Here is a 21,868-nt window from a genome sequence, read left to right on the forward strand (position 1 = left end):
AGAGCGAGGCTCAGACAGTTCAGTCACGTCTGGGTATCATCTGGCCTGGATCCCTGGGTGATAGATATTGTGTCCCAGGGATACAGGTTGGAATTTCAAAATCTCCCTCCTCACCGATTTTTCAAATCAGGCTTGCCAGTTCTGCTGGCGGACAGGACTGTCCTACAAGCAGCGGTCCAGTAGTTGGTGGAGGCATTGTGCCAGTACCTCCTCATTTGCAAGCCACGGGTTACTATTCAAACCTTTTCGTGGTACCGAACCCAGATAGTTCGGTCAGGCCCATTCTGAACCTAAAATCACTGAACCCTTTTCTGAAGGAGTTCAAGTTCAAAATGGAGTCTCTCAGGGCGGTTATATTAGGTCTGGAAGAGGGGGAATTCCTAGTATCCCTGGATATCAAGGATGCGTACCTCCACATTCCGATTTGGCTACCGCATCAGGCTTATCTCCGTTTTGCATTACTGGACTGTCATTTCCACTTCCAGGCCCTGCCATTCGGCCTCTCTACAGCACCAAGGGTGTTCACCAAGGTGATGGCGGAGATGATGGTTCTACTCCGAAAACGGGGTAAACTTCATTCCATATCTGGACGATCTACTGATAAAGGCATCGTCCATGGAGAAGCTGTTGCAGTCCATTGTACTCGCAACCCGCCTACTCCATGGTTAGATTCTGAACCTTCCAAAATCTCATTTGGAACCAACCCGGAGGTTGTCTTTTCTGGGGATGATCCTCGACAAGGACGTGCAGAGGGTGTTTCTGGGGATGATCCTCGACACGGACGTGCAGAGGGTGTTTCTTCCACAGGAAAAGGCGTTGGTGATACAAACAATGGTCCGGGATGTCCTGAAGCCAGCCCGGGTGTCGGTTCATCAATGCATTCGCCTTTTGGGAAAGATGGTGGCCTTTTACGAGGCTCTCCAGTACGGAAGGTTCCATGCTCGGGCCTTCCAACTGGATCTCCTGGACAAGTGGTCAGGATCTCATCTACACATGCACCAGAGAATTTGTCTGTCGCCAAAGGCCAGGATTTCACTCCTCTGGTGGCTCCAGTTGCCTCACCTTCTGGAGGGCCACAGGTTCGGGATTCAGGACTGGGTCCTTCTAACCACGGATGCGAGCCTCCGGGGCTGGGGCGCAGTCACTCAAGGGGAATCCTTCCCAGGAAGGTGGTCAAGTCTGGAAGCCGGCCTGCCGATCAACATCCTGGAACTAAGAGCCGTCTACAACGGTCTTCTTCAGGCGGCTCATCTTCTAAGAAATCGGGCCATTCAAGTACAGTCGGACAATGTAATGACGGTGGCTTACATAAACCGACAGGGCGGAACGAAGAGCAGAGCTGCGATGTCAGAGGTGACGAGAATCATCCTCTGGGCAGAAAAACCGTGTTGGCGCTCTCTGCAATCTTCATTCTGGGAGTGGACAGTTGGGAAGCAGACTTCCTCAGCAGACACGATCTCGATCCGGGGGAGTGGGGTCTCCATCCGTAGGTGTTCAAGGAAATAACAGACCTTTGGGGTTTACCCCAAATAGACATGATGGCCTCTCGTCTCAACAAGAAGCTTCGACACTATTGTTCCAGGTCGAGGGACCCACAAACCGTGGCAGTGGACGCCCTGGTGTCTCCGTGGGTGTTACAGTTGGTGTACGTGTTTCCACCACTCCCACTCATTCCAAGAGTTCTAAAGCTCGTAAGGAGAACAAGAGTTCAAGCGATCCTCATTGTACCAGACTGGCCAAGGCGGGCTTGGTACGCGGACCTTCTGAATCTCTTGCAGGAAGAGCCAAGGCCTCTTCCTCTTCGGGAGGACCTGCTGCCGCAGGGGCCGTTCGCCTATCAAGACTTACCGCGGCTACGTTTGACGGCATGGAGGTTGAACTCCTGATACTAGCTCGGAAGGGCATTTCCGAAGAAGGTCATTCCTACCCTGATGCAGGCTAGGAAAGGGGTAACGTCTAAACATTATCATCGTATTTGGAAGAAATATGTCTCTTGGTGTGAGTCCAAGAAGTTTCCTGCGGTGGAGTTTCAACTGGGACGTTTTCTCTTCCTGCAAGCAGGTGTGGATATGGGCCTAAGGTTGGGATCTGTGAAGGTCCAGATTTTGGCCCTGTCCATTTTCTTCCAGAAACAATTGGCTGCCTTCCCTGAAGTTCAGACCTTTTTGAAAGGAGTTCTGCACATCCAGCCTCTCTTTGTGCCGCTTATGGCGCCCTGGGATCTTAACGTGGTGTTGCAGTTTCTCCAGTCGAACTGGTTTGAGCCTCTACAGGAGGTAGAGGTGAAATTTCTTACATGGAAGGCTGTCACGTTGTTGGCCTTAGCTTCTGATAGACGTGTGTCAGAACTGGGGGCTTTGTCCTGTAAAAGCCCTTACTTGATATTCCACGAAGATAGAGCTGAGCTCCGGACACGTCAGCAGTTTCTTCCAAAGGTTGTGTCGGCATTTCATATCAACCAACCTATCGTGGTGCCAGTGGCTACTGACTCCTCAATTTCGTCAAAGTCCTTGGATGTTGTGAGGGCTTTGAAAATCTATGCGAAGAGGACTACTCGTCACAGGAAATCGGACTCTTTGTTTGTCCTGTATGATCCCAAGAAAATTGTGTGTCCTGCTTCAGAGCAGGCTATATCTCGCTGGATTAGGTTCACTATCCAGCATGCTTATTCTACGGCAGGATTGCAGTGTCCAAAATCTGTTAAGGCCCACTCTACTCGTAAGGTGGGGTCTTCCTGGGCAGCTGCCCAGGGTGTTTATGCGTTACAACTTTGTCGAGCGGCAACTTGGTCTTGGTCGTACACGTTTGCTAAGTTCTACAAGTTCGATACTTTGGCCTGTGATGATCTGACGTTCAGTCAATCAGTTCTGCAGTAGCCTCCGCGCTCTCCCTCCTGTTCTGGGAGCTTTGGTACATCCCCATGGTACTAATGTGGACCCCAGCATCCTATAGGACGTAAGAGAAAATAGGATTTTGGTTCCCTGCCGGTAGATACTTTTCTCGTAGTCCGTAGAGGATGCTGGGCGCCCGCCCAGCGCTTCGTTTTCCTGCAACCTTTATTTGGTTCAGTACAACTTTGTTTAGTTAGGTATTGCATTGTTACTTGGTAAGTAATGTTTCAGCAGTTGCTGAGCTTTTCAAGCTGGTTAGCTTGATGTGCCTTGTATGTATGAGCTGGTATAAATCTCGCCACTATCTGTGTTATATCCTTCTCTCGAAGATGTCCGTCTCCTCGGGCACAGTTTCTAGAGTGAGTCTGGTAGGAGGGGCATAGAGGGAGGAGCCAGCCTACACTCTCAAACTCTTAAAGTGCCAGTGGCTCCTGGTGGACCCGTCTATACCCCATGGTACTAATGTAGACCCCAGCATCCTCTACGGACTACGAGAAAAGGATTTACCGGTAGGTAACCAAAATCCTATTTTTATCTCTATAGACTATGCTGAAACTAATACAGAAGAAACTCCAGGACAAAACAGTGAGTAGTATCCTCTTGTATAGTAATTACAGAGCACTAGACTCTGGTTCCTATATATATATATATATATATATATATATATATATATATATATATATATTATGTGTGTGAAGATATGGGCGGCACTCAGAAGGTTTGTTCAATGCTTTAATCAATCATAGATCATCCATGTATTATAAGTCTATATATATATATATATATATATTTATCTGACGTCCTAGTGGATGCTGGGAACTCCGTAAGGACCATGGGGAATAGACGGGCTCCGCAGGAGACTGGGCACTCTAAAAGAAAGATTAGGTACTATCTGGTGTGCACTGGCTCCTCCCTCTATGCCCCTCCTCCAGACCTCAGTTAGAATCTGTGCCCGGCTCGAGCTGGTTGCACACTAGGGGCTCTCCTGAGCTTCTAGTAAAGAAAGTATTTGTTAGGTTTTTTATTTTCAGTGAGATCTGCTGGCAACAGACTCACTGCTACGAGGGACTTAGGGGAGAGAAGCAAACCTACCTGCTTGCAGCTAGCTTGGGCTTCTAGGCTACTGGACACCATTAGCTCTAGGGGGATCGAACACAGGCCCAGCCTCGGTCGTCCGGTCCCGGAGCCGCGCCGCCGTCCCCCTAGCAGAGCTAGGAGCAAGAAGAACGTCCTGGAAATCGGCGGCTGAAGACTCCGGTCTTCATTAAGGTAGCGCACAGCACTGCAGCTGTGCGCCATTGCTCCCTATGCACACCACATACTCCGGTCACTGATGGGTGCAGGGCGCTGGGGGGGGCGCCCCGGGCTGCAATTAGAGTACCTTAAATTGGCAAAAAGCCCATAATATAGTCTAATAAACTATATATGTGCAAAAATCCCCTGCCATAATATTAATATAAGAGCTGGAGAAGTCCGCCGTGAAGGGGGCGGGGCTATCTCCCTCGGCACACTGGCACCATTTTCTCTTCACAGTTCCGCTGGAAGACAGCTCCCCAGGCTCTCCCCTGCAGTTTCCAGGCTCAAAGGGTTAAAAAGAGAGGGGGGGCACAAAATTTAGGCGCAAACTATACATGTAAAGCAGCTATAGGGAAAAATCACTTTGTGTTAGTGTAAATCCCTAATTATATAGCGCTGTGGTGTGTGCTGGCATACTCTCTCTCTGTCTCCCCAAAGGACTTTGTGGGGTCCTGTCCTCAGTCAGAGCATTCCCTGTGTGTGTGCGGTGTGTCGGTACGGCTGTGTCGACACGTTTGATGAGGCTTATGTGGAGGCGGAGCAGGTGCCGATAAATGTGATGTCACCCCCTGCGGGGTCGACACCAGAGTGGATGGATATGTGGAAGGTATTAACCGACAGTGTCAACTCCTTACATAAAAGGCTGGATGATGTAACAGCCGTGGGACAGCCGGCTTCTCAGCCCGTGCCTGCCCAGGCGTCTCAAAGACCATCAGGGGCTCACAAACGCCCGCTACCTCAGATGGCAGACACAGATGTCGACACGGAGTCTGACTCCAGTGTCGACGAGGATGAGACATATACACAATCCACAAGGGGCATCCGTTGCATGATTACGGCAATGAAAAATGTGTTACACATTTCTGACATTAACCCAGGTACCACTAAAAAGGGTATTATGTTTGGGGAGAAAAAGCAGCCAGTGTTTTTCCCCCCATCAGATGAGTTAAATGAAGTGTGTGAAGAAGCGTGGGGTTCCCCCGATAAGAAACTGGTAATTTCTAAAAAATTACGGATGGCGTACCCTTTCCCGCCAGAGGATAGGTCACGTTGGGAGATATCTCCTAGGGTGGATAAGGCACTCACACGCTTGTCAAAAAAGGTGGCACTGCCGTCTCAGGATACGGCCGCCTTAAAGGAGCCTGCTGATAGAAAGCAGGAGGCTATCCTGAAGTCTGTATATACACACTCAGGTACTATACTGAGACCTGCAATTGCTTCAGCATGGATGTGTAGAGCTGCTGCGGCGTGGTCTGATACCCTGTCAGATAATATTGATACCCTCGACAGGGATACTATTTTGCTAACCATAGAGCATATTAAAGACGTCGTCTTTTATATATGAGGGATGCACAGAGGGATATTTGCCGGCTGGCATCTAGAATTAATGCAATGTCCATTTCTGCCAGGAGGGTATTATGGACCCGGCAGTGGACAGGTGATGCTGATTCTAAAAGGCACATGGCGGTTTTGCCTTATAAGGGTGAGGAATTGTTTGGGGATGGTCTCTCGGACCTCGTATCCACAGCAACAGCTGGGAAATCGACATTTTTACCTCAGGCTCCCTCACAACCTAAGAAAGCACCGTACTATCAGGTACAGTCCTTTCGGCCTCAGAAAGGCAAGCGGATCAAAGGTGCTTCCTTTCTGCCCAGAGGCAGGGGGAGAGGGAAAAAGCTGCACCAGACAGCCAGTTCCCAGGAACAAAAATCCTCCCCTGCTTCTACTGAGTCCACCGCATGACGCTGGGGCTCCACAGAGGAGCCGGGTGCGGTGGGGGCGCATCTCCGGAACTTCAGCGACCAGTGGGTTCGCTCACAGGTGGATCTCTGGGTTCTACAAGTGGTATCGCAGGGATACAAGCTGGAATTCGAGGCGTCTCCCCCTCGCCGTTACCTCAAATCAGCCTTGCCAACTACTCCCCAGGACAGGGAGGTAGTACTGGCGGCAATTCACAAGCTGTACCTCCAGCAGGTGATAATAAAAGTTCCCCTCCTTCAACAGGGATGGGGTTACTATTCCACAATGTTTGTGGTACCGAAACCAGACTGTTCGGTGAGACCCAGTCTAAATTTGAAATCCTTGAACACTTATATAAGGAAGTTCGAGTTCAAAATGGAATCGCTCAGGGCGGTTATTGCAAGCCTGGAAGAGGGGGATTACATGGTATCACTGGACATCATGGATGCTTACCTACATGTCCCCATTTACCCACCTCACCAGGAGTACCTCAAGGTTGTGGTACAGAACTGCCATTACCAATTCCAGACGTTGCCGTTTGGTCTGTCCACGGCACCGAGGGTGTGTACCAAGGTAATGGTCAAAATGATGAAATTCCTTCGAAAGAAGGGAGTTATAATTATCCCGTACTTGGACGATCTCCTTATAAAGGCGAGGTCCAAGGAGCAGTCGTTGATCGGAGTAGCACTATCTCAGGAAGTGCTACAACAGCACGGCTGGATTCTGAATATCCCAAAGTCGCAGCTGGTTCCTACGACGCGTCTGCTGATATTGGGTATGTTTCTGGACACAGAACAGAAGAAGGTGTTTCTCCCGGAGGAGAAGGCCAAGGAGTTGTCATCTCTGGTCAGAGACCTCCTAAAACCAAAACAGGTGTCGGTGCATCATTGCACGCTAGTCCTGGAAAAGGTGGTAGCTTCTTACGAAGCAATTCCCTTCGGCAGGTTCCATGCAAGGAATTTTCAGCGGGACCTGTTAGACTAGTGAGGATCACATTTTCAGATGAATCAGCTGATCACCCTGTCCCCGGTGCCAGGGTGTCTTTGCTGTGGTGGCTGCAGAGTGCTCATCTTCTCGAGGGCCGCAGATTCAGCATTCAGGACTGGGTCCTGGTGACCGCGGATGCAAGCCTCCGAGGTTGGGGAGCAGTCACTCAGGGAAGAAATTTCCAAGGACAATGGTCGAGTCAGGAGACTTCCCTACACATAAATATTCTGGACCTAAGGACCATTTACAATGCCCTAAGGCAGCAAGTACCCCTGCTTCAAAACCAGCTGGTGCTGATTCAGTCAGACAACACCACGGCTGTCGGCCATGTAAACCGACAAGGCGGCACAAGAAGCAGGATGGCGTTGGCAGAAGCCACAAGGATTCTCCGATGGGCGGAGTATCACGTGCTAACACTGTCAGCAGTGTTCATTCCGGGTGTGGAAAACTAGGAAGCAGACTTCCTCAGCAGGCACGACCTCCACCCGGGAGAGTGGGCACTTCATCCAGAAGTCTTCACGCAGATTGTGAACCGTTGGGAACGGCCACAGGTGGACATGATGGCGTCCCGCCTAAACAAAAAGCTAAAAAAGTATTGCGCCAGGTCAAGAGACCCTCAGGCGATAGCTGTGGACGCACTAGTGACACCGTGGGTGTACCAGTAGGTTTATGTGTTCCCTCCTCTTCCTCTCATACCCAAGGTACTGAGGATAGTAAGTAAGAGAGGAGTAAGAACTATACTCGTAGTTCCGGATTGGCCAAGAAGAACTTGGTACCCAGAACTACAAGAAATGATCTCGGAGGACCCATAGCCTCTGTCTCTCAGACGGACCTGTTGCTGCAGGGGCCCTGTCTGTTCCAAGACTTACCGCGGCTGCGTTTGAAGGCTTGGCGGTTGAACGCAGAATCCTAACGGGAAAGGGCTTTCCAGATGAAGTGATTCCTACGCTGTTAAAGGCTAGGAAAGACGCTGCCTGAAGTTCAGACGTTGTTAAGGGAGTGCTGCATATTCAGCCCCCTTTTGTGCCTCCAGTGGCACCTTGGGATCTCAACGTAGTGTTGGTTTTCCTAAAATCACATTGTTTTGAGCCACTTCAGAACGTGGAGTTGAAGTATCTCACGTGGAAAGTGGTCATATATATATTTGGCCTTGGCTTCGGCTAGGCGTGTATCAGAATTGGCGGCTTTGTCATGTGAAAGCCCTTATCTGATCTTCCATAGGGACAGGGCAGAATTGAGGATTCGTCCCCAATTTCTCCCTAAGGTGGTATCAGCGTTTCATTTGAACCAACCTTTTGTGGTGCCTGCGGCTACTCGGGACTTGGAGGCCTCCAAGTTGCTGGATGTAGTCCGGGCCCTGAAAATTTATGTTTCCAGGACGGCTAGAGTCAAAAATACTGTCTCGCTGTTATCCTGCATGCACCCAACAAATGGGTGCTCCTGCTTCTAAGCAGACTATTGCTCGCTGGATCTGTGGCGTGATTCAACTTGCACATTCTGCGGCTGGACTGCCGCATCCTAAATCAGTAAAAGCCCATTCCACGAGGAAGGGGGCTCTTCTTGGGCGCCTGCCCAAGGGGTCTCGGCATTACAACTTTGCCGAGCTGCTACCTGGTCGGGGTCAAACAAGTTTTCAAAATTCTACAAGTTTGATATCCTGGCTGAGGAGGACCTTGAGTTGCTCATGCGGTGCTGCAGAGTCGTCCGCACTCTCCCGCCCGTTTGGGAGCTTTGGCATAATCCCCATGGTCCTTACGGAGTTCCCAGCATCCACTAGGACGTCAGAGAAAATAAGAATTTACTCACCGGTAATTCTATTTCTCGTAGTCCGTAGTGGATGCTGGGCGCCCATCCCAAGTGCGGATTGTCTGCAATACTTGTATATAGTTATTGCCTAACTAAAGGGTTATTGTTATGAGCCATCTGTGCGTGAGGCTCAGTTGTTATTCATACTGTTAACTGGGTATAGTATCACGAGTTGTATGGTGTGATTGGTGTGGCTGGTATGAGTCTTACCCGGGATTCCAAATCCCTTCCTTGTAGCGTCAGCTCTTCCGGGCACAGTTTCCCTAACTGAGGTCTGGAGGAGGGGCATAGAGGGAGGAGCCAGTGCACACCAGTAGTCCTAATTCTTTCTTAGAGTGCCCAGTCTCCTGCGGAGCCCGTGTATTCCCCATGTTCCTTACGGAGTTCCCAGCATCCACTACGGACTACGAGAAATAGAATTACCGGTGAGTAAATTCTTATTATATATATATATAATTTTTTATTTTTATTTTTTTTATTTTTTCACGGGGCCCGATTCTTGGTCGCACGGAACTCACTTTGCGGCCTCCTCCGGTGATATTTCGCTCACTGATCACATGTCCCAGCCTGCACACGCATATTTACGAACGGATCCCAGCCGTTTGTCTGCGGACGCTAAATGAGCTTTCCTGGGTGGCCAATGGGGGGCAGCATTGCGATTGTACGCAAGAGAACAGTCTTGTTGGCATGTTATTGGTGTGTAGCCATAGTTAGTCATATATGTATTCTGGACTCCTAATTCGGATGGATCTCCTGCACCTAGCATAGGATACGTATAAGTGACAATGATAATAATGGTGGCTGCACTCGCGTACAGAACTAAGAGGGACTGTGCGATCACGCAGATGCGTACACATCAGGACGTGTGTATAGTCGCATTGGCACCCCATTTTCAGTACATTGCCATTCAGAATGCAGCCTCGTGCAACTCAGGATCCAGCGCAAAATGTTTATCAATATATCATCGTTTTGTCTATTTGTTAATACTGAGTCTGCTTTTTTACTTAATAAGAACCCACTCCTTAGTGGAAAGGTGAATAAACATTATTTATTGTATTTATTTCAGGCAAATAAAGAACATTGGTTCCACTATAATTTAACAATGAAAATGTTTTTAGTCTAGCCTCAATACTCCATGTAGCACAAGATGCCTGGTGCGAGTGAGCTGCCAAGTCCCATGCAACCCTGCTCTAATGTCAGGCGTATTTATTTATTAACCGAAAATGCATCATAGTCGCAAAGAAATGTGACTAGGGGGCCGGTTCTGACCTGATCGCTGCTGTGCGTTTTCGCACAGCGGGCGATCAGACACAAACTGCGCATGTGTATGCATCGCAATGCGCAGGCGCGTTGCACGGCTACAAAGCGGATTGCCGCTCAGCGATGAGTTTGTGCGAAGGATCCATTCGCACAGGCGATCGCAAGCAGATTGACATGAACAGGGCAATTGTGGGTGGCAACTGACCGTTTTCAGGGAGTGTTTGGAAAAACGCAGGCGGGACCAAACGTTCACAGGGAGGGTGTCTGACGTCAAATCTGGTCCTGAACAGCCTGATGTGATCGCAGCGGCTGAGTAAGTCCCGGGCTGCGCAGAGACTGCACAAAATCTGTTTGTGCAGCTCTGCTAAAGATGCGATCACACTCTTGCACAGCGAAAATACACTCCCCCTGTAGGCGGCGACTATCCAATCCCAGGGCTGCAAAAATCGCTGCTCAGCGATCAGGTCTGAATTAGCCCCTAGGACACCCAATGAGACTTGCTGAATAGTGGTATATGACACTTGTATATTGTGTGTGACTAAGGGGGTGATTCAGACCTGATCGCAGCAGCAAAATTGTTCTCTAATGAGCAAAACCATGTGCAGTGCAGGTGGGGCAGATGTAACGTGCAGAGAGAGTTAGATTTGGGTGTGGTGTGTTCAAACTGAAATCTAAATTGCAGTGTAAACATAAAGCAGCCAGTATTTACCCTGCACAGAAACAATATCACCCAAAATCTAACGCTCTCTGCACATGTTACATCTGCCCCACCTGCACTGCACATGGTTTTGCCCATTACAGAAAGATTTTGCTGCTGCGATCAGGTCTGAATTAGGCCCTAAATCTGTATACAGAGCAGAACTTGTATTGGAAAACAGCTGCCTCTGGTACACTGTAGCACTTTGTGTACAGATTCAGAGACTTATACCCCTTTTACACTCGCACTCCCGGGTCACTCCCGGGATGCGTCCCAGGATGCATTCCCGGGAGTGACCCCTTTCACACTGCACTAAGACCTGGGATGGACCCGGGACAGCCCCATTTACACTGATCCCGGGATATCCCTATAATTCAGGTGCTGGGGGCGTAGCTGGAGGCGGAGCCAAAGGCAGTGAGGCATGAAAAGGAGAGATGGACACATTGGAGCACCCTAATCGATGGCTACCATCGATAGCCATGTAATCACTAACCATCGATGGTTAAAAAAAATATATATATATATATATTAAAAATAAAAATATATATGTGATCTCCCATCGATGATTTTAAGCATCAGTGCTTCATTCCCGGGCAGCTCAGTCTGTTAAGCAAACTTGGGGAAGGAGGACGAGAGTCGAAGAGCCGTCATCATTATAAAGATGAGGTCTCCGGCAAGGCGAATGGGCTCTGAAAGATGACATCATCTTTTCTGAGCCCATGAAAGCTCCAATCGGAGGCCTTTTAACAGTCCCGGGTAGTGAATCCCGGGACGGGCCCTTTCACACTACCCAGCTTCCCGGGACGGTCCCGGGTTCAACCCTGCTTTAGACCTGGGATGAAATCCCGGCATGCTCGTCCCGGGAAATTGTCCCTGTACCCATTTACACTGAGAAAAATCCCGGGATGATGCGCGTTCACGTGCAATATCCCGGGATTTTCATGCGAGTGTAAAAGGGGTATCAGTTGCACGCAGATCAAGTGTTCTACAGTATATCAATCAGCACAGTCTCTGCTGTAGTCGCATTGTGTTACGACTGAGATGTATTTTCTGCAAATTGGAAGCAAAAAAGACGCCCGGTGCCAGAAGATTCTCACGCGACCTGGCGTGCCAAGAGGGGCTGTTTGGCGTCACTGCAGCAAAGACGAATGAGGACACATCTGTATGTTCTTTATCCAGCCAGCTTTGTTCATTCTGACCATATTAGTAAATATTTAATCTCATGTCCGTGGCGATGTGTGTTAGAGAAGGCTTCTTCGTTTTATTTCAGGTTTTTTGTAATATACAAAAAGGGGCAGTACGGATGGTGTAATGGTTAGCATTACTGCCTCACAGCACTGAGGTCATGGGTTCCATTCCCAGCATGGCCCTAACTGTGCGGAGTTTCTATATTCTCCCCGTGCTTGCGTGGTTTTCCTCCCACAATCCAAAAATGTACTGGTAGGTTAATTGGCTCCCAACAAAATTAACCCTAGCGTGAATGTGTGTGCGTGTACATGTGATAGGGAATAATGGGGCAGATGTATTAATCCTGGAGAAGTGATAAAGTAGTGATAAGTGCAAGGTGATAACGCAACAGCCAATCGGCTCCAATATGTAAATTTGCAGTTAGGAGCTGATTGGCTGGTGTGTTATCACCTTCCACTTATCACTGCTTTATCACTTCTCCAGGCTTAATACATCTGCCCCATAGATTGTAAGCTCCACTGGGGCAGGGACTGGTGTGAATAAGCAAATATTCTCTGTAAAGCGCTGCAGAATATCTGTGCGCTATATAAATAATTGGTAATCTAGAAAATCAGGACCGAGCATTATCATTTATTGTGTGTTAGGCATCGAGAGGTGTACATTTCCTTGCAGTATAATGGAAGCAGTACTCCCCACTAAGAGAAACTCTGATGGCAGCTTCCAGACAGCCTACAGCATGTCTGCTTCCTGGAGGACATCTCCTTCACCTTACCCTAAGGTTGTGGCCGGGATGCAGTCAATTTACCTACAGTCAAAATCCCAACGGTCAAAATTCCGACAAGGTCAAAATACCGACATTTAAAATGACGACAGGTCACAAAGTCGCCATGAATTTTTCAGGATTTTTTTTTTCATTGAAACCGACTTGTTCATGCTTTACCATCCCACTGGACCTAGAGGTGGAATATAACAGTGCCCGATGCATGTTGAGTGCAGCGAGCCATGCGAGGGGACGCGGTACACTTATACGGTGTCCATGTCGACATACACAACAAAAAATATTAAAAACTCGTGTCAACTTTTTTACCTGTTGACATTTTAAATGACGATATTTTGACCTTGTTGGTATTTTAAATGTCAGTGTTTTGACCTTGTTGGGATTTTGACCTTGTCGGGATTTTGACCGTCGGTCAGTTGTTGTCGGGATTTTGACCGTCGGTCAATTGTTGTCGGGATTTTGACAGTGAGGTTTTTGATTGTAGGTATTTCATACTAAACCCGTTGTGGCCTACTCATAGCCAATGTGAATAGTTCCGATCACAGTGTGAGACCCTCTGTCTGGTAATGGCTTCTTACTTAACCATTGTGTATCGCGCCATAACAAAATAACAGGTCTGGTGTGCCCCACACTGCTATTCAGCTATTATCCATTTGCATTAAATCCCTTATTTAAAGTGTTTCAAAGTAATTTGCATAAGAAATTATTTTAATTAAAACTCGTCAAGCTAAGAGGACTGCCACCTGATTAATTACCGCCATAGTAAATGTGTTGATTCTGGTTGTCTTCTTTGGCAGTGTGACCAGGTGATGGAATTTTCATGGAGTGCCCTGTGGAACATCACAGATGAGACCCCAGATAACTGTGAGATGTTCCTCAATTACAGCGGCATGAAACTATTTCTGGATTGCCTAAGAGTAAGCGCGCTTCCTGAGCTGTTGCTAGGCAATGTTTTATTCTTTCGGATGCTGCTACGATGTCTGTTTGCCATCCATAGGAATTTCCAGAAAAGCAGGAACTTCATCGCAACATGCTGGGGCTTCTGGGAAATGTGGCAGAGGTGCGGGAACTCCGGCCACAGCTGATGACGTCACAGTTCATCACAGTTTTCAGGTACTGTTCTTGTCTTGGCTAGGTTATACTTAGTAATGAGTCAGGGGATTAATGCACTGACTCTGACTCTTCCACCACTGGCAGCAACCTCTTGGAAAGCAAAGCAGATGGGATTGAAGTGTCCTACAATGCCTGCGGGGTGCTGTCACACATTATGTTTGATGGACCCCAGTCCTGGTACATTGGAGGACCGACACGCCAGGAGGTGGAGGAACGTATGTGGACAGCAATTCAGAGTTGGGATATCAGCTCCAGAAGGAATATTAACTACCGGTCAGTGGAACGCTGTTTCTCTTTCTGTTCTCCTTCCCTTCTTTCATTACCTTCCGATATATAGATTTGTCTGGGTAGATTCTTCCATTGGCTCCCAAGGTCTGTTTGTCTGGCTGTAATCATTACAAGTGAATCTGTCCTGTTGTAACGTTGTTTGCTAAGTTACTTCTATAGTACACACACACACACACTCTGCAGCGCTGTACAAAGAATATTTGGCCATTCACATCAGTCTCTGCTGCAGAGGAGCTTACAATCTACATTTCCTACCACCTGCACGCGCACACACATACACGAGGGTTATTTTTTACAAATGAGTGCTTGGAACATATACAAACTCCACACAGCTAGACCTTGGTGGGAATCGAACCCAGGACCTCAGTGTTGTGAGGCGTTAATGCTAATCGCTACACCAACCGTGTCAAACTGTCAAAGGGGTATCCATTTTAGACACCAACTGGACAGAGTGCATGCTGCACAAGGCAGGTCATGCGCCACCCCTCCAATGGCTCCCATGGGTCAGCCCTAGCGCCGCAGATAGGGGATGGGGTAAGTAGGGGGAACAGGTTAGAGTTGAAGGGGGGGCCTGGGGATCGGGGCGTAATGATGGACCGGATCAGCAGCAGTCATTGCAGGGGGCGGAGCATGCAGGGGCAGACCAAGGTGGTCCGGGTCCCTTTACTAGTTCATTATAATGTGTTAATGCTTGGCTTGGGGTTTTTTTAGTCTGGGTAGAAGAAAACGGCATTCAAAGTACATTTACCACCCTCATTCTCAAAGTGCCTTCTCTCCTGAGGATTCCTCTAACTGCTCTTTGTCTGTTCTGAAGGTCATTTGAGCCAATTCTTCGGCTTCTACCCCAGAATGTTTCTCCGGTCAGCCAGCATTGGGCGACATGGGCCCTGTACAATCTTGTATCTGTATATCGTGAGTATCGCAGTTGCCTCTCTTCCTAACCCCAAGGGACATTTGTCATTTTGTTGGAGCTATTAATACAATGCGGTTGGGACGGTGGCACTTCACGACCACCATCAGCAATTTTACCTTGTACCCCAAAGGGTTTTACAGGAAAGTTTACGATGTTAGTGTGCAGTATTGTACCGTGCTGTGCATTGCCAGGAATTGAATAAGGGCCTATAGATGTATTTAGTAGCTCCTTGCATTATAGGTAATGGCGAGTGCAGTGACTGTCTTACGAATTCTCCACTCTCCTACGTTGGTGAGAGGATGATTAGAACTCAGTGGCAGAGACGTGTCACCATGTATCGTAGCTGAATACACAAGGAGATTGATTGGTCCATTTGATTAGGAGAACCCTTCTCTATAAATTGTTACAGAATTATATTTCCTTTGTAATAGAACGTCTCTCGATAAATCATGTGGCTAATGTATCATAGGTCCTTTACAGAAAACTACACCTAATAATAATATTTTCCAATCCCTTCCTTTGAAGCCTTCCACATTTATTTAACCAGCAGAAAGCGTTGCCCCTTGTGGAGATGTATTTATGGGGGTAATTCAGAGTTGATCGCAGCAGCAAATTTGTTTGCAGTTGGGCAAAACCATGTGCACTGCAGCGGGGGCAGGTGTAACATGTGCAGAGAGAGATAGATTTGGGTGGGGTGTGTTTAAACAGAAATCTAAATTACAGTGTAAAAATAAAGCAGCCAGTACTTACCCCGCACAGAAACAATATAACCCACCCAAATCTAACTCTCTCTGCACATGTTATATCTGCCCCCCCTGCAGTGCACATGGTTTTGCCCAACTGCTAACAAATTTCTGCTGCGATCAAGTCAGAATTACCCCCTATAACTTGTCCCTGGTTTGCAAGTTCAGAGAACCTTAAAGAATAAACTCGTCAAGCTTATTGTGTGGTCAACACAGGTTACTGTATGGCTGGCAATGAGGTTACAGTTGTACTGCTCCTGGCTGTCTGCCTAGAATAAAGTGTCATTGTCTCCCTGTGGTTCTGCAGGCTGGTGTAGCAGAGCAAGGCTAGAATATTTCTGTTATTATTAGCTGATCATTGGGTTACATGATTACACAGTGGCAGAGTGTCTGCACTGGGTGGTAATGCCTCGATGACGGGATTTGTTTGGGATGCCGACACACGGTATGCTGAATGTCCGTATACCGACATCGGCATCCTGCGCGCCAGAATGCCGGCAGGAGGCGGGCACAATGAAGCCCCCAGCGGGCTATTCTCCCTCTGTGGGTGCTGTGGACACCTACAGTGGAAGAATTACCTATTTTGCTGGTATTCCGGCGGCAGTATAGTACCCCTGTCGGTATTGAGACAGCCGGTATTGTAACCACATACCCTCGGTGACACTGCTGCATAAGCTATTTGTGCTGTATTGATTGAAAAGATAATTACCGAGCCATGTGGTAATTACTGACAGTCATGTATTATTTATTAACTGTTATTTATATAGCACACACACATTCCGCAGCGCTGTACAGAGAATGAATCAGCTATTTACGTCAGTCCCTGTTGTCTTGCTCTGTATTACAGGTATAAAAAAAAAACTTATCCCAAAACAAAAAATTCCACGCAAAGATTCCATACTCATGCTATAGCACATATACTGTTTATAATAAATATATATAAGTGTATGTGTGTGTGTGTGTGTGTGTGTGTGTGTATATATATATATATATATATATACACACACATACACACATTTTCTCAAAGGACTGCTATCACTCACAGCTCATAAATATTATTGATAAAGTAGAAACAAGGGTCGGCTGGTCCCTTTTCATGGTATAATTCATGTTTTTCTTTGTTAATCTAGCGGACAAATACTGCCCCCTGTTGATTAAAGAAGGAGGGCTCCCGCTGCTGATAGATGTGCTTAAAATGCCTACTACACGACAAGAAACCAAGGACATGGCCAGGTAATGCTCACCTGGTTACATAATCATTCTCCCAGCATTAGCAGAATGTTGCAACTAATAAAATGACGGTGTAGTCCCTACTGTACCTAAGTCTTCCCTTATTCTTATTCCTACCTTATTGTTTATTTCCTTATAACTCTTGAATTTATAATTGTATGTATATGTCACTTAGCGGGTGATTCAATTGTTTTTACCACGGCTGTTCGTTTTGGGCGCTTGACGGGGCAATTCAATTGTTGCTCCATACGAATAGCCACGGTTGCACATAAATCAACTCGCAGCCCCCGGAGGTAACGAGCTGAAATGTGTGAAGAGTCGGCTGTTTGGGCGCCCAAATAGCACTTTTCCCTTCGCGCCATTAGTTTAATCCGGTTTTGCTGCTTTACACAGCTAATCCCTGTCTAATTGGGTGTGATTATTAAAGGGCGCCCAAAACAATTGAATTTTAACAATGGCCACCCATTAATTATTGCTTCTTAAAAAACACCACATAGTATATCGGGAAGTGAGTGCATGGATCTTGTGTTTATAAAGCGGCATGCAACAGGTGTCATGATGTGCAGAGGGGAATAGAGGCAGCAGGAAACCACAGACTGGGGGAATTCAATAGAATGCAATGTTGTTTAGCTTTGTGATTTAGTGCCTGTAGCTAAACAGCATCGCATGCAATTGAATTTCCTCCACTGAGAGTTGTATAAAGATTCAAAGTCCTTCAGCTGCGTAGAGTATATCAGGAAACGAGGGACGTGTCAGTGAGGACAGGGCTGTGTGTGACAGGAGCAGTGATAAGAATGGAATGGAGGCAGCAGCAAGCCACAGACTGAGAGTTATATAGTGGTAGGAGCAGGCTCCCCCAGCAGCACAGAGTATAACAAAAGATGAGTGTTGTGACAGGGAAAGTGACATGTGAGGAGTGAATGGAGGCAGGAGGAAGTCACAGACTGTGAATTATAGTGGTAGGAGCAGGATCCCCCAGCAGCACAGAGTATAACAAAAGATGAGTGTTGTGACAGGGAAAGTGACATGTGAGGAGGGAATGGAGGCAGTAGGAAGTAACAGACTGTGTTATATAGTGGTAGGAGCAGGATCCCCCAGCAGCACAGAGTATAACAAAAGATAAGTGATGTGTTAGTGGCTGCATGTGACAGGCACAGTGACATGATATGAGGGGGGAAAGGAGGCAGCAAGAAGCTACAGACTGAGGGTTATATAGTGGTAGGGTCAAGATCAACACAGAGTTGTGATGAAATGTTCATGTCAAATACCTTTACATGGAGACGATTAAACAACTGGTTACATTTTTCCCTATTTTTCCCCAGGAAAGTTCTTGATCATTGTGATAGTTATAATGAAGAGAGCATGGACACATTATTATAAAGAGACTGTAGGAAGCCATCTGTATCATTCTCTGCACTTCTTCACAGAAGACATTTGAAACAAGAGGTAGCCGTGTGTGTCCGGCGCCACCAAGTGGTCAGAGGACTTATTTGCACAAGACAGTCTTGTCATCCGTGGTTTATTATTTTTTTATTTTTGCTATTGATTTCTCTTTGGGTGTGGTTACTGTAGAAGACTACAAGAGCGACAGAGGATACAAGAAATATATACGAGTACTAGTGTAATCCAGGATGTTGTGTAGGTACCTTTGGAAGCTCCTGGACAGGGGATGCAGTTGTTCCCCACGCAACTTGCAGATGCCTCACAGACTTTGCAACCCGATGGTTAAAAAAACACAGAATAAAAAGTTACCACATTCATTTATGTAACTACCAGCTGATTCCCAGCATTTAATAATGAAACATTTTTGCCAACTTAATGATCGCCAGCTTTGATTATTATATTACAACAACCCTAAGACATTTGGTTAGGTAAGAAAAAACTGTGTCGTATATATGGAAAATGTCTGATCACACTTCAGCACTACTAGAACCATGGGACAAGAAGCACTCGACGGCTACCCATATTTACTTATGGAAAATGCTTTTTTCTGGCCTGGACCATCCTTTTTCCCCAAAAAATAAAAGTGTGAATCTGTGACAAGAGGCAAGGACGTTTGAAAACTATATAAGAATCCTATCTTACGTAATAGAAAAATGAAGAAACAGAATTTGCACCACCACTGCCAGTGAAGCCTACCCAGAGGGCTATGTGCTGCTTAAGACTGGCGCAAAGTAAAATTTGCATAAGCCTAAAATTTAACAAGTATAGTCTGTCCTGGATGTTTTTAATTATTTTTTTTTCTTTCTTCAATAACATATTTCCATGTAAGTCATAATCTTACATTAAGGGGTTAAAATAATATTGTGAAAGCGTATTCTACTTGTATATGTAAGTGTGAGCAGTGACCGGGTGGGTTAACCTACCTAGTGTAATAGCCTTGGGAGGCTGCCAATGAGAAAACATGGTAAACCGAGGGTGTAATCTCCTCACCAATAAGGGAGCCTGGGAGAAAAATAAACATGTACCCATCTTGCTTTTTAGAAATGTTTGAGGACTTTTCACGAGTCTTCCAAGGACAACGTGCCAAACCAACCTTGGTATTGTGACTGGCGCTAGAGATTTAAATCACAATGACCTCTGACCTCTCAGTTGATTTGTCCCCGTAGTTCTTTTAAGAGGTTTCCTCACCTACACGCAGCAGTAGCAGCCATTTTGTGGACTGAACCAATATTCAAGGGAATGGAGCCTTATCCGTACATTAGTAACTTGCGACATCTCTTGCATGCCTCAGTGATGTCTCTAGTTCCCACTTTATAGGTTGGATATTGGGTTCACACCACATATTGTCTGCCTTGACTGCGCCTGGGTGACTGGGCCACTTTATTCACAAATTGTGGTTAGCGCTAGTTGCACAAATAAATATGGACAGTTGCCATTTTGAAATCGAGATGTGAAACTGTATACTGTCCTAAAGCAATAGAACAGTAATGTTTTTCTTCAGTCTGCTTGAAAGTTGTAAGTATGTATGTGTATAAAATATGTATTTTTTTTTCTGTTTTGTCTCTGAATACTTTTATTCCACCCCACCCTTCACTTTTTGTTTTAAGTTCACTTTGTGTTTGTTCTCAAGTGTTCCTTAAAGAGTCTGAAGCTCTTCCCTGCATGGACTGGCAATAGCAAAATAATACCCCTTTCACACTGCTGAAATAACCAGAGTTATTGCTGGGTCGACCCCAGGTTGCGGCTCGTTGTGAAAGGGTCTTAGAAAAATAATCTGGGTCCAGTGTCCTGGGAATCGAACCCGGGTAGCGACCATGGTTAAACAAGGGAAGGACCCGGGTAATGGGAAGGTGTAAACGGATGTTTATAGAATAGGGGGAGCCGGCTCACTGGCGCTTGGAGATTTATTTATTATTTAGTAACAGATTCTTATATAGCAAAGCAAATTCCGTTGCGGTTAACTGGACACAATTATAAGACAACCTGGGTCATTACAAATAGTTGTAGAGGTAGGAAGGCCCTGCTCGCAAGCTTATAATCTATGGGATGATGTCATCGCCAAGCACCGGTAGAACAGGTGACACTGCAGCAGTGTAAATGGGCCCCGAACCAGGAATAACCTGAGTCAGAGCCAAAATTCTGGGTCGGACCAGGGATTTTGGTCTAAAAAGGGGTATAACCAGGGATTTCTGGAAAATGGGTTCCCCTCCCTATAGTGCCTGAGGCAGAATAGAAAGCAAGGTAGTGGAGTGAGATCTTGGTATTGCCCATTCTGCTTCCACTTTTACAGCCATAACTTTGTGCAGTATTACTTGACCGAGGGCCTAATTCAGACCTGATCACTAGCAAGCGATTTTTGCACTGCTGCAAGCAGAGAGTCGCCGCCTACAGGGGGAGGGTATTTTCGCTGTGCAAGTGTGCGAACGCATGTGTAGCAGAGCTGTACAAACAGATCCTGTGCAGTCGCTGAGTAACCCAGGACTTACTCAGCCGCTGTGATCGCTTCAGCCTGTCCGGGGCCGGCATTGACGTCAGGACACGCCTGCGTTTTTCCAAACACTCCCAGAACACGGTCAGTTACCACCCACAAACGCCCTCTTCCTGTCAATCTCCTTGCGAACGCCCGTGTGAATGGATCCTTCACACAAACCCATCGCTGAACGGCGATCCGCTTTGTACCCCTGCGACGTGCCTGTGCACCGCGGTGCATACACATGCGCAGTTTAGACCTGATCGCCCGCTATATGAAAACGCAGCCTAGTGATCAGGTCTGAATTTCCGCCACCATGTACAGGTATCACACTGCTGGCCTACACATGTATCTTGGTAACATTTTAGAATTGAATCTTCTGATTATTGGTTTATTTTTAGTTTCTGCTTCATTTTGCACCAAACCCACTTGTTACGTCCTTACTGATTAAACTTTGATTACGTTTTATTGACAGCCCTCCTAAACATTGCAGACATTGCCACTTCCTGCCCACAATGATTACTTCCTGTTCATTTGTATTAGTGTCCTATTGGGATTAGGTCTCTGCGCCCCCTGCAGGGTGTAGTAATACCCAGTGCAAGGGAATTGTGCAGTGCCACTATACATTGTGTTTTGTAAGAGCATCAATTTATAACCTAAAACAATAAAGTCCCAGGGTTTAATGATCAATTATCTATGTGAACCTTATTCTTGTATTTGTTAGGCAATTGTATGTATTAATGCAAAGATCTATACAAAGGGGTATTTATTAGCAAATTGCAGAAGTGCAAATATGCAGTAACCTACACAGATGTGTCCTCATACATCCATCCTCAATACGCCGTGCAGCAAGAGATGCCCAGTGTGAGTGAGCCGCCAGGTCCTACGCAACTCTGCTAGCGTTGGGCATCTTTTTTGCCAAAAATGCACCTTAGTTGCAACACGATGCGAATAGGATACACCGGGGGTTGTGCAGATTAATTTGATATAACACGTGCATATTGTGTGTGACAGTCTGCATACGG

General features: G+C 46.8%; 1 protein-coding gene across 3 annotated transcripts in view; it reads left to right on the forward strand.

Annotated features, from left to right (window-relative positions):
* ZER1 (zyg-11 related cell cycle regulator) overlaps nt 1-19,926 on the forward strand; it is a 94,107-nt gene extending 74,181 nt beyond the window's left edge. For all 3 annotated transcript variants that reach the window (XM_063936517.1, XM_063936518.1, XM_063936519.1), the window contains exons 10-16: nt 3,435-3,476; nt 13,441-13,560; nt 13,641-13,756; nt 13,841-14,029; nt 14,859-14,956; nt 16,831-16,933; nt 18,253-19,926. In XM_063936517.1, coding sequence (XP_063792587.1) covers nt 3,435-3,476; nt 13,441-13,560; nt 13,641-13,756; nt 13,841-14,029; nt 14,859-14,956; nt 16,831-16,933; nt 18,253-18,310 — 726 coding nt within the window. In that variant the 3' untranslated portion in view covers nt 18,311-19,926. The remainder of the gene's footprint in view (nt 1-3,434; nt 3,477-13,440; nt 13,561-13,640; nt 13,757-13,840; nt 14,030-14,858; nt 14,957-16,830; nt 16,934-18,252) is intronic.
* Nucleotides 19,927-21,868: the final 1,942 nt, after the last annotated feature.

Source organism: Pseudophryne corroboree, chromosome 8 (assembly GCF_028390025.1).
Source record: "Pseudophryne corroboree isolate aPseCor3 chromosome 8, aPseCor3.hap2, whole genome shotgun sequence".
Classification (NCBI taxonomy): domain Eukaryota; kingdom Metazoa; phylum Chordata; class Amphibia; order Anura; family Myobatrachidae; genus Pseudophryne; species Pseudophryne corroboree.